Below are 14102 nucleotides of genomic sequence, written 5' to 3' on the forward strand. Positions count from 1 at the left end.
GGGTTATTGCTCAACAGGAGACAACACTACAAACAACTCCTTGTAAGTGATCAGGTGGGTGGTTAGATGTTGCATATAGGCTACACTTTCATGCAGAGACAACATTCAAGAACCAGTGCTGAGCATGGGGAAAGGTGTCAATAACAGAAGCCTTTGTATGTCTCTGGCCAGGACCCTTCTGACATCATAAAATAAAACATAAGATGATCCAAGGTTGTTTGTTCAGTTAAGTGGAAATCTACATAAAGTTGTAGTTGATAGCGAATTGTGTGTTTCATATGTTAATTACTGGCGTCCTCATTCAAAAACATTTTGGAGTTAGTAATGGTGCCCTTTATTGTGAAGCATTTCTTTTGTAAACCAAACTGTCACATCTTGTTTGTAGTTGTTCAGTTACTCCCTATTGTGTCTGGACAGGACCCTAACTGCCATTGTGAGGATTCATATTTGAAATCAAGCAATTATTCACACGTCTCAAGCTTTGGTTAATGAGTTCCCGACATGGCAGATGAAATTGCTAATTGCTAGACTTCCCTGTAACAAATGCAAGATAATTTAATGAAGAATAATAAGCCCCCATTAGCAGGTTTGATGGGAGTCCTGCCCAATGAATGAGAGAGGTGCTTCCATTTAAAGTTTAACCCTTGACATTGTTTGGAGTTACACAACTCTGTATATGTAAAGATAATAATACCAATTACACAGTCAACCAATTTGTTTTCATCAAATAGTTTTTCTTGTCCTCTAACATTTGACACAGCCCAATATGTCGAAGAGTTGAGAAGTGGTAAACCCTGCCCTTGGTTCCAAACTGAGCTCATACATCAGATGAAGCTGCAATATGTGAAAATTTACTTAAAACATTGTTATTTCACCAAATTTTTTGCGTTACATGAGCAAATCATGAACACAGACATGTTAAATTACAGCCCACAACACAGTTCAACAAAAATTACAGTGTACTTTTTGTAATAATCGTGCACATGTAGGGTAAAACCCATGCCTCAAGAATTCTCAACATGTGTTTTGTAGAAAATATACACATATGGTAATTTATAATCTTGCAGGGTGGGTAATTTTCGTTCTGTGGTGAAGTGAAAGGTAGCTGAGACTGTCTTCTGATCAAAACACAAATATGCCCTGAAGTTATTTAATTCCCCCAAACTTAAAAAGGAATACTGTAAGTTGTAAATTGACACTTTAGTAGCCTAAATGGTCATTTTGAAATAAAATCATGGCAGATTTGTTACAGGTGTTACACATAGTTAAAAAATATTGTTTACATCCCATACAAGTTCTCACCATAAGCTTAAACAGTTCAAATGCAAGATTGTTGCTTAGCACAAGAAGTTATATGTACAGTACTTTACCACCTAATATTAAAATAGACACCCCTCGTTAGAAAATACAGTAAATTTCATGTTTCCAGGTTGTTTCTCCCTTATTCCCCAAACCTTTCATCTTGTTCCCTTGTACCAACAACACAGTAACAACATGCTAACATAGTATTTCATTTAATTTAAAATGATTAGTGGGCCTAACTCAGGTTTTAAGTCTGATAAATCTCATTTTAAATAAGTTAATTGCCATCTGGGGTCAGAAAAGATGAGCAGCTCAATGTATTTTTATCTGATTAATTTAGATAAAAATAAGTACGGGAAACTTAGAATTTACAGTGAAATGTGTATTTGTATTTACTGTACAGGTACGCCATTATTACAAATAAGTACAATATAAATTCAGTTGAAGTGCACTGTATGTTTCTGGCTGTAATAAGTTACCTTGGAGTCTAACAGAAGCAATGTGTCCATTTCTGTGGAGGATTCTTAAACAGGTGATCAGTTTAAGAAAGCAGAAAAACTCAGGAAGCATTAAGGAGATAAGTGATGTCCAGGACTGCAAACATAGCATTGGTTTCTTCGTTTTGTTTCTTTAACTGTAAAAAATGCAGTTGAAACAAAATACTGTTCCTTTAGGGGCCAGAGGATAAACTGTCAAAAATACCAAACAAAATATAGAAGCATCAAAACAAAAGGAACCACACATCTGGAAGTCTTTCACTCTTTAATTTTACTGTGTACCCATTATGCATGACAGCAATCTGGTGCCGAGGACACAAAGCAGCCAAACTGTGGTGACAAAACAGTCAAAGAAAAGCACCTAAAATGAAATGTTTTGTCATAGTATTTATAAGTGAACACAGGCCATGGACACAACTCCTGCTTAAAATGTTCTTTCCAAACATATCTGGACACCGTTAAGTAAAATCTAAGTACATTTACTCTAGTTCTGTACTTCATTTTGACATACTTGTACTTTAACCTAAGTCTCTAAATACCTTTTCCACCACTGGAAATTGTGTATATTTAGAATACATCAACTAGTTATCATGACATTAAAGCTGGCTTTGAAAGCCGTCTTTATAACTTGATTATATAAGGAAATAAAATGAGCGCTAAACTTTGTCAAGAATAAAACTGAGCCATTTAAGTTTCAAGCTGACTTGATTAAAAGATTCATCCCATTTTTCTTCCTTAGCATCAGCGAGGAATCATTTATTTCGGGTCCTTGGCAGACAGAGCGGTAAAAACCTCATGCTTCATGGGAGCAAAAGTTCAGGGATAAAGGGGATCACTCAGGAGATTACGCAAATGTACGTAACACGGATGTCTAGAACACAAACAAAGAGCATTATGTTAGACAGCTTTATTTTAGTCACAGGGTGCATGCTTGTGTGAGAGCTAGTGCTTCTCGGGCCTCATCCTCACCATTGTTTTTTATATTGCCAAATGAAGAGCTAAGCTCAGTTTGTGTTCTTTATACAGATCCCCTGGTGCCATAGGATTCTCCTTTTAGCTGTTTAAATGAAATGTTTTTTTTCTCATGCAGCCACTCAGGGCAGTGTTTTTCAATCAGATTAGTACAGCACATTCTGTTCTGTTTCACTTCCTGATGACTGTGCAGCCTGTATCCCTGTATGAACTCACTCACCCACTTCTGACCACATTCAGACAAACATATTCTTGCAATTGCCAGTCAGATTTAAGTACTACATGTAATATTTAGTAACATGTTAACCGGTTATTAAGATACCTTTACCTTTTAGAGAAAATTAAGCAAAAATTTCTACCTCATCACAGTAAAAAGCCCTAAAACCTTAAAACTGAGTAATATACACTATATGTTTATTATATATAAACAGCTGCAAACTGCTGATTTAAACTTTCACCATCTCATTTTCCTCTTTTCTATCAGGTTGTGGTTTCATCAAAACAGAAACAAAATGTTCATGATGTTTCAGGAAGGAAGACAACAGGCCATGTGTCGATATACAAATCTATTCATGCATTTTAGCTGTAGTCTTGCAGATCAGCTGAGTACTTTTTTGAACTCTGCTTTAGCGTACAAGGCAGGAGGAAGTGCCAACCAAGGACACTGCAGTTCAGACAAGATGCTTGGAAAACAAACAAACAAACAAACAGATCTCTGCCTGAACTGGACTCAACTGTCTTAATGAGTTTTGTTTATAAAAAATGAAAAAAATCTATCCATTTATTGTGGCTGGTTAAAGGGCTAGTTGTGTTATTAGATCACAAGACCACAATGTTTCTGTGTTTATGTTTTGCTTTAATCTGAATAAAGTGTTCTGAAAGTTTGTGAACCCACTTTCATCTAATAAGTGATTGCTCAGAAGATCACTCAGCCTGTTGACAACATCTTTGTGGCTTCGCAGAATCAGGTTCATTTGTGTTATGTCACCCTTATAATTAAAGAGGTCATCATGTTCCCTTCGATAGCTGCCTGGCCATCTGCCAACAGTGTGGCTAGGCAGGGTCCTCACTACCTCTGACTGCACCAGAAACCTGACTGACTGCTTCAGTATACAAACACCAAGAACTGAAGTCATATTCTAAGGATTTAAGACATTTTAATGCAAAAATATGATGAACATAAATATAAGGAGCAGTCATAAAACATTCTGCTTCCCAAACTTTGTTTGTATACACATAATAATAAACAGCAGAAAAATCCACTGACCACACAAGCGCAAAAGTAAAGCAATAACATTTTATGACTTTTACAGGAATGTCAGCTGTGTGTGTAAGTTCATCAAATAAATTCTGAAGATTAATTTTCATTTACACAAACAGTAAAACACTATTTATTTAAATACAGTACACATTTCAAATTCATTCAAATTGCACAGGGGAAAAGTTAAATGTCAGTTTTACTGACGGTCCAAAGTCTGCATTTAAATTAGGAGTCGGCTCTTATTTATTTGACTCTCCAACACTGTGACAGTTGAGATCACACTTCAACATGTCCCTTATCAACAGTAAAACCCAATGAGTGTGACAAGTTTTATTCACATGCTGTATATAACTCAGCATATTTATGTATATGAGCTGTGGTAGCACATTCCAGTCACATCTAATTGTGTTGTAGTTAGTGTCTGAGCTGTTTTACACTCTGCATGCGGTTAAAAACATCAAAACAATATTTGGCAAATCTTAAGCATTTTTTTCCACAGCAGTTCAGACAATAACTCCAAAACCTCTAAATTACTCTGCTCCATTCCACTTTTTCATGTCTATCACTATTGCTCCTTTGTCCTTTGAATTCTGTGCACCAAGTGTTAACTACATTTGCATGTTCATGGTGTAAGTAAACATATTAATCATGGTATGGTTTGACCATGTTTGACTCTGCCACAGAACAGTAGTATGTTTTACAGCAAAACAGATGTAAACTGTTCTCTGTACATTACTTGTCCACATTACAAGGACTAATTACACATACCTTACTCTTCGGGTGAGTATTTTTACTTTTAATACTTACTGGTGTTTTGATATTATGTCTAACACTTGTGTTCTTACCTGTCATATGAAAAACCAGTAGGCTGTACAGGCTAGGAAGAAAGCAGCTAAGTATATTTACTCATGTTTGACTGTTACCGAGGTATAACTGTGCTTATTGTCTATGCAGATTAAGATCTGACTTGTAAAACCAGTGTTCATTAAATATGATGTGTTAAACTTTCCCAGATTCTAAGAAATATTCACCTGAACCAGCCCTATAGATTTAAGATATTGTTAAACATTTTGACAGGCTCTGTTCCTCACACTTCAATACTTTATTGCCAACAGGGAAAACCAGTCTATAGTAGCAGGTTGGGTAGTAGCTAAGTGCTTTTGCTGAGAGTAAAGTTTTGACAGTTTTTCTTTGCAGGTTAAGGCTTAACTTGCAAAGCATGAGCTCATGAAACAATTACATTTCCTAATATTACATAAAGTGCAGTGACACCACATGGACTATAGGTTTATTATAACAGCCATCCTTTTTGGTGAATACTGTTACTTTTCTTTTCATGTTTATATTTTACTTGGTCCAAACATTATGATTTACACTGTCACAAGTGTTTTTTTTTAATAAGGGCGCTGAGCCTTTACATAAAAGATTTGAACACTTGTTTCTTCACTGTGAACACTGCAATTATAGCTGGGAGAAGATGACAAGCGATGTGCACCCAGTAAAAATCTCAATAAAGAACATTTACCACCAGTCAGGAGGATATTAATAAAATAATATTTCTAAAATGCAAATATTTATGCGCATTTTTAAACAATCTCTACCTTTAAATGCGTTACGGAAAGGTTACAGCAACTGGGCTTGAAGCATGTCCGGTAAACGCAAATAAAACACCGTCTCTCCCAGATAACACAAATCCGTCTCACCGCGCCTCTTAACGAGCTCTGAGCCGCGGGTTTATTTTGGTGCTTACGTGTCCCGTGTGTGCGGCAGGCAGGCTGGGGCTCGGCTACTACGCAGCAGTGTTGATATGTACTGCCAGCTGAGCGCAGAGGACAGCCTGCTGCGGTACAGCCTGTTCCCAGTCTGCTCGGCACGGAACGGGTTACAGGTCAGGGTGTCTATTGGAACACAGTGTTCTCATCAGCAGCGGCAGCGGTACAGATACAGTACAGCCGGAACATTGTGTTACATTGTGGCGGCTTTCCAAGACCTGCCCTTAATTTTCCACTAAACGCCCTCCCACAACTCTACACTATTCTACTCACTGTGTGTGTTTTATTCTCTCAACATTCACACCAGTGTCATTTTGAAGTCTGAGCGCGTGTGACTACTACACCGGCACGTCCATATTGGAGATAAGGTGGAGTAAAAGACAGAAAACAAAGCTACATACCAACCACATGAACAGAACATTTAGTATCCTGGGTATGAGCCTGGCTTGTGTTGAGGAATAAACGCGGTTACCGGTTGTTTCTGGGAGGACATTTTTAAAAAAGGAGCGCAAAACATGTGAGTGTTTTAATTTTCCCTCTCTATTCGACTTGTTTTAAGAGTTAAATGAAACAAAATGTTTACCGGCTTTCTTACGCCAGGTTGAATGAAAGGGACACTTGTTATAGGTTACACTGCTTAAAGATTTTATCTGGAGCATTAAGCAACATTAAGACGATTCTGTTTAATGATTAATGACAAAAAATTACGAAAAAATAAACTAACAAAATCAAACAAGATGTCTGGTTACAAAATATCTTAGGACTGATGTTGACTTTGCCACATGTGTGGGGAAATTTGAGGTTATGTCCCACTGTGCTCTGAAAATTACAGCTTGATCAGGTCCCCCTGTGTGGACGTGTTTGTTTATAAGTGAGTGTGTGTGGAACTTGTCTACCAGTGGAGGTGGATGAGGACAGCAGTTTATATCCAGGAGCCCTTAAGGCTTAGGTGTATCTTCATAAATTAAAGGTTGTCTAACTCTGTTTCTGAAAATTGGCAGTTCATGTTGTCCTTATTGTTATTCGTTTTGGACCAAGTTGTACATTACAGGGTGTAATGGTAGCCTTCGAATAATTTAAAATATATGGGTGTATAAACATGCATTTTAGATTTAAATGATGAAGTGAGATAGATGCTGAGTTGGCCTTCTAACACGGGCAAGGGCTGTGGTGACGTCCCAGAGATGAAACAGATGGACACAGACATTTAATAACTTCTTGCCCTAGTAGACTGACATGGAAAGATATATTAGTAAAGGGTGATCAGCTCTTTACCTTTGGCTTATGCCTGAAAATGTAAGGGTTTGCCATCATTTCACATCCAAACTACGCACACAACAACACTTGCGCTGTAGCAGCACTTCCAAAAAGTGACTTTACAAGCTTTAATCTGCCAATTTTCTTAACATCCATGAGATGTATTTGTCAGGTTCAAAATGACTTTCCACTATTTCACCATCTACTCAGAATGAAATTCTATAGGTTGGTCAAGCAAAATGTGTGCTCACATAGGAATTCACATATGAATCAGCAGATGTGTGTACAGAGAGACTGTGTGGATTTGTGGATGTGGTGTTTGACTCATTGTGTTCTGTTCCTGCATTCCTCCACAGGGTATCTGAGTTTAGGTACACGTAGCCTCTGCACATGCCATCTTATCTGTGTTGTAACTATCTGCTTCTATTTTCCCTGTTCATTGTTTAATGAAAGACTTTTTCCACACAGGAAAAGCAAACAGTTACATGCTAAAATCAGTGGAATCCGTTATATTTAATTGTCTACATTTATTAATGATGACAATTTATCACAATATGAACTCCACTTGTTTTACTTAGATTTAAATCACATGCTAGTATAAATGTAAAAGTATGGTCAACAAGCAACAATTGACTAATTATAATCTACTTGTTTTCATTCAAAAATTTATGTGAGGTTGTACGTGAGGTGGTCTCAAATTGGTGAACTCCATCAGGCTTTGCCAGCAGGGAGCTGTGAATGGAAGGAACATTTTGTTCTGACACACACACATGCACAAACACACACTCTCTCTGTCTCTCTTGTGGTCTCTCTCTCTCTCTCTCTCTCTCTCTCTCTCACACACACACACACACACATATGTTACATCTAAAACAAAATCCATAAAATTTAAAACACAGGACAAGGTGCAACCACAGAAGAGCAGAACATCTTTGTGCTGCTCTTGAATTGAAGAATTTAATAAATGGACACTTGATCTCTGAGAGTGTCACAAAACTGAAAAAGCGGAATAAATTGTGCAGATATCCGTATGACAGATCTTTATGGTTTCACTCTGGGGGTTGGGGCACATGGGTGGTGCCATGGCTTGCACTCTTGCTGTTCCTTAGACCTCGCTGACACTGAGAAAATGAGTTAAAATCAATTTTTCCATCAACATTCAAGACACTGAGCTTATTGCCAAAATGATACATTTCAGGCCAAGCTGCATTGCTTAATCCTCATATTTACAGGGTCTTTAAGAACTTAGTCATCATTACAAAATGTCCTGTTTGCACATGATCGTCAACAGCATCTGGGATGTCCTGATAGTGAGACAGGGCAACTGATGGAAAACTAGAATGTGTGGTTAATGACAGCAGCCGCTACTCTCTGTCACACTCGAGCAAAGTTTGGAGCTTTAAATTATTTTTGTGGAAATGTTCAGTAGGCACGTCTGATCAGTGTTTGGCATAACCTATTATCTCCCTCACATTACTGCCTTTAGGCTTTGCAGTAAATATGAATGTGTTTTACTTAGGTTGTCAAAATGATTTTAATACAGAGTTAAAACAGAGAAAGTCTCTCTACCGCAACACTATACATAGACTTGTCCAAATGTTACTTGATATTCAGTGCAGGGCAAAAATGAAGGTGTGATGTGACAAAAATTGTGCAGGCATGTGACATCAGTGAAGTAATCTCTTATCTTTATTTAGGCCGTTCCACTTATAAACACAAAAACAAAACATAGCCTTTAGATAAATACTTTTTTGCTTGCGGTTTAAAAGCATATGACCAACAATTTCAGCAAAAACCTGTATGTTTTTCTGCCTGCAATATGTCAACACTGAGTCCTAAAACTAATGATTTCTGCTTCTCAAAGACTTGCAACACTACAGAATGAACTTCATCACATTTAGAAAAAGTACATTTCGAACCCAAAGTGGCTTGACACCTCTGTACCTGATATAGAGCAATGTGGGCTCAAAATGTTGTAATTGTTAAAAATGATTTAAAGGGCACGTTTGACAATTTAGAGATCTTTGAAAAGCGAAAATGATTTGATGGTCAGGCTAACATCTAGTATCTCATTGTCTATGTTACATTTTCATTGTAATTAACACTTCACACATGCTAACCTTAGTATCATCCTGACAGTCACAGAACAACTGTCATCTGATGCTATGTTAGCAAGTTTTAATATCCCATCTGTTGCACATGATACCAACAAAAATAGTGTTTGCCAAGATGCTTAACATAACTTACTAGCATTTTTATTGTCTTCAAACAATGTCAAGATGATTGTGTCTGGGTAGACTGAAAATGCCTGCAGCCTCGCGTACTAAGGCAGCAGCTATGCACAGTCGCTGCTGCAATGAGACAGGCAGCACTAAGCACCTCCAACACCAACAAGTCATTACAGGCAAAGCACCTGGTGAAAAATTCTCTTTTCCACATCGACATGTGAAATGGAAGCAGCAAACAAGTTATACAGCAGCTTATCTGTCTCACTACACTGCATCCATATATTTGTCAAGCAGTTACCAAGCTAACAAGTTGTGCTTCAAATATTTTTGGCACAGAAATGTTTACAGAGAACTGAATATCAAATGTTCTGTCATAACCTTCAGAATCATGGTTACTTAATCTAAACATCCATCCATTAGCTATACCGCTTATTCCTGAAAAGGGTCGAGGGGGGGCTGAGCCTATCCCAGCTGACACTGACATTCTCCATATATTGCGTATATACTGCATATATATTTATGCTAATACTTTTGTACTTTTACTTAAGTAACACATTGAATGCAGAACCTTTACTTGTAATAGAGTATTTTTACACTGTGGTATTGCCATTTTTACTTAAGTAAACAATTTGAGTACTTCTTCCATCACTGCTCAAGACAGTCAAGCTGTGTTAGTACAAAGGGAGGTCACACTAAATACTGACTTTGGACTGCAGAAGCAATTTTGTTCTGGAATTTTGTGTTTTTTAATAATGTGTACATATTTATGTATTTTTTGGTTATATCTTAATAAAGAGACTGAGAAATAAATACAAATCATCATTACAATCTTGCTAAAACAGCAGAACTAATGATGGCCTAAGTCCTTTGCACACTACTGTACTCTATATTGATGCTATGAAAAAAAAATTAAAGAAAAGACAATTGGTTATGTGGACACACCAGAAACTGTATTACTCAAATGTAACACAGCTTGAAAAGATGATTCACTAATAAACTATAATAACATCACCAGACAAAACCAGAAACATGCTGTCTCATATTCTGATAATATCAGTGTATCACCTCTGAAGTGAAGATCTTCACCTGCCTCATCGCAAACAGTGAGGGAGATAAACATGACTGTACTCGATGGCGTAGGCTTATAAGCACAAAGTGTGTGAGTATATTCGGGCCCACACTTTTCCTGTGCATGTGAGCCTTTCACAAAGGAGAGTAATGTTGAAATACTCATGAAAAAATGAACAGTGCAGATATCTAAATGAAGTTTTGTTGTACTGCAGATGAAATCTGGTGTCCATAAAATATCCAAATACCATTTATAGCTTGTCATAAGGCCATAAAGGTAATAGCTGTGAACCTAATGTATCTTTGTGAGTACAGTGCGTTACAAAATAAAATGACTGAAGTGTGAAACTACCACTGCCTTTGACATAGATTTATTGTTAAATCATTATTTTATCTGTGGGGGATCAGACACAGTCCAATACATATAAGTGACATAACTGCAATTGTAGCACAAAAGAATGTTTCTCATTCAACTATGTAGGAAAAAGGTTAAGTGGCTTTTGCAGAAAACCTGTAAATATATCTTCAGTACAGGATATTAATTTAGAATATATGTTCTTAAAAAGCTATAAGTTACGTAACATAAGGAAAAAAGGTCATATTCAGTGTGTGGATTATGAAACTCATGTTGGAAATTTTGTCTGGGATCACTTCCAGCCACAAATTAGATTTATGTTGTGTCACTTTCCTTGATGCAAGTCAAAGTTATAAGGACATGTTATTTATAGATTGGTAACGTAGGCTTGCATGGTTTTTGCAGTGTTACTGTGTGGTGCCCACATGCAGAAATGACCACTGATCAGGATTTTCCTATGGATGCCCAGTCAGCCACAGCCGTGTTTGCTGCAAAGGGCACTGATGTAACTCCCAATAAAGACCAAGGAGTTATCAAGGTATTTATTGACATTGCTTTAAATTTGACATTTTATTGTGGGCGATCAGGCACAAGTTGGGTTCATTGTTCTACCATATGGCATGGGTGTTTTTCCTCTTCTTTCTAGACCTACCAGCTCCTATCTCTTCTGTTTTGTCTGTCACAAACATTTTGTAGCAGAATTAGATGCTGCTTTTTCTGTCTGCAGGTTGTGAAATGTCCAGGGTTAGATGGAGACCGACCAATGATTGGGGACACAGTGACTGTCCACTACACTGGAAAGCTGCTCACAGGGAAGACGTTTGACTGCACTCGAGAACGCAAAGAACCTTTTCACTTTAAAGTGGGCAAGGGTAGGTGATTTCATGCATTATGTCAGACCTGACATTGTAGTCTCTATTCTAAGCTAAGATAACCAGCAGTTGGCTTCACCTTTATATCTGACAGATAAATATGAGACTGGTATCAACCTTCTCATCTAAGTGCCTGCTAGAAGAACCAGTAATATCTCTTTTAATCGATTTTTTAAATTTGTTTCATCCACTCACAGGACAAGTCCTCAGGGCGTGGGACATCAGCGTGCTGTCCATGCAGAGAGGAGAGGTTTGCATGTTTCTGTGTAAACCAGAGTATGCTTATGGACCTGTTGGAAATCCCAACAGAATTCCTCCAAACTCTACAGTAGTGTTTGAGGTAGGTGTCACATGTCATGGCATTAACTCTGCATCACACTGAGGGACTCTGATCATTTAGGGGAATGTCTCTGCAGATGGAGCTGGTTTGTCTGGTTCAGTCCCCCTTAGTCAAACAGCCAGTGTCACCAGTTTTATCAGTCTGTGTGGAGCTCAGTGGGGATACAGTTCAGGCATTCTCAGTCCTCTACAATCAATGATAATTATAATTAATTTCTGGGAAAAGTCAAGAGAAATTTTGCCAACTCTATGATAGACTAGCGACATGTTCAGGGTGTAACCTGCCTCTTGGAATTGGCTCCAGCCCCCAGTATCACGTGCAGCTCTTCAGTGTCACTGCCAATAATAATCTCAGCTCATCAATTTAAAGTTTTCAAATCATTGCATACATTTATTAGCTTTTTCATTAGCAAAACTGTACGGGAACACTCGGAACATTAAAAAAAATGTCAAAGCAATGTTAACCTATCAACCAAGAATGAGTATAGAAGATTTTTCTCTCCTAAGTCAGACCTTTTGGGAAAAAATTGAACACAATGATCATTGCAATAATAATCTAACTCTGTCAGATGTAAAAGTGTTTTATAATAAGGTGTTCAGTGTTAATCTTTAATGTGGTTGTTTATCATGTGCTGCACATGCAGACATAAGTTATTACTGTATTATTATCAGAGGCATTGAATTTTTGGTAATAATTTACTTTAAGTCACCCAGTTTAGCATTTTTAAGAAGGTATAATATACTGCTGTGCTTTTGTAGCAGTTGTTATAAAGTGTTTGTTAACTTCACTTCTTCATACATGCAGCCTGGCGTATAAACAAATAATCAATGACAATCTAGTAAAATACAGTTGTAGTAACATAAAATATGTCTATATGGGAGAAGCTATAATTGGTTTTACGTACAATACCTTAATATGCACTTAAAACTGTCCCCAGAATGGTTATAACTTCAACATTGAGCGTAAACATTCGTATACTGCCTATAAATGCTAAATATGGGAACTTAAAGTTTTGCCAAATTTTCTCCTTAGTGTAAACTCCACTGAGCCACAAATGGAGCAGTCATTACAAATGCACATTATGCCCATTTAACTCGATTTTAAATTGATGCAAAAATCTCAGTCTCATAAGATCTCAGATATGTCAGGGTGATGATTATAAAATGATGTACAAGACATTTCAAACATTAGAGCTACTAAAGGGGAATAAAAAAAAAAAAATGTTTAATGGTTATGTAGCCGAGAGGGATGTGTTGGTTTTAGCTGGCTGAGTTGTTGTATTTGTCTTGTCCTACTAGAGTTACAAAGTGTGTATAACAGTATTACATTATATTTATATTGCATCAAAAGTAACTAATATTTCTTCTGTTTTTATTTTCATGACTTATGTGATGATATTTGTTGTGTTTCGCTTCCCACATGTTACTGTAACATACACCAAGGCTCTGGAGAGCTGTAATTGTGTATTCAGCTTTGTGCCACTCTTTGTGTAGTTCAGTGATTAAATAAATGCTTACCACAAAACAGATGGAGCTCCTTGGTTTCGAAGGAGAGATTCTTACAGATGACAGCGGAATCATAAGAAGAATAAAGGTCAAAGGGGATGGTTACACTAATCCCAATGATGGAGCAAGTGTTGACGGTAACAGCATACTTTTCTTCATGGACAAATACTGATATCAGCCAGTTTGACAAATCACCAACACACTAAACAGTTAAATGAGAGGTTCAATTGTGCCACGACATTATGTGTCTCACAGTGCACCTGAAGGGGAGTTGTGGTGGCCGACTGTTTGACTGCAGGGACGTCAGCTTTATTGTTGGAGAGGCTGAGGATAAAGGTGTTCCCCTGGGAGTGGACCGAGCCATGGATAAGATGCAGAGAGGAGAGTGCTGTATACTTTACTTAAAACCAAAGTAAGTTACTAAAAATCTATAAGAGATAGTTCAAGTTTTAATTCTTTAACAGTCTTAACAGTCAGGGCCAGTTCTAAAAAGCTTAAAATTCCTGTCTCCTGATAGTTACAGGAGCTCGAAGAGTGACAAACATGATAAACAAACCAACAAACAAAAAACATATATTCATCCATCCATCCATTTTCTTCCGCTTATCCGGGGCCGGGTCGCGGGGGCAGCAGTCTAAGCAAAGATGCCCAGACCTCCCTCTCTCCAGACACT

At 37.5% G+C, this 14102-nt stretch overlaps 1 protein-coding gene across 1 annotated transcript in view; it reads left to right on the forward strand.

Moving 5' to 3' along the window:
- Positions 1–6104: 6104 nt before the first annotated feature.
- fkbp5 (FKBP prolyl isomerase 5) overlaps positions 6105–14102 on the forward strand; it is a 22583-nt gene continuing 14585 nt past the window's right edge. The window contains exons 1-6 of the mRNA XM_020598008.1: positions 6105–6321; positions 11118–11250; positions 11440–11584; positions 11782–11924; positions 13452–13566; positions 13685–13841. Coding sequence (XP_020453664.1) covers positions 11146–11250; positions 11440–11584; positions 11782–11924; positions 13452–13566; positions 13685–13841 — 665 coding nt within the window. The 5' untranslated portion in view covers positions 6105–6321; positions 11118–11145. The remainder of the gene's footprint in view (positions 6322–11117; positions 11251–11439; positions 11585–11781; positions 11925–13451; positions 13567–13684; positions 13842–14102) is intronic.

This window comes from Monopterus albus, unplaced genomic scaffold, assembly GCF_001952655.1.
Source record: "Monopterus albus unplaced genomic scaffold, M_albus_1.0 scaffold36.1, whole genome shotgun sequence".
Taxonomy (NCBI): Eukaryota; Metazoa; Chordata; class Actinopteri; order Synbranchiformes; family Synbranchidae; genus Monopterus; species Monopterus albus.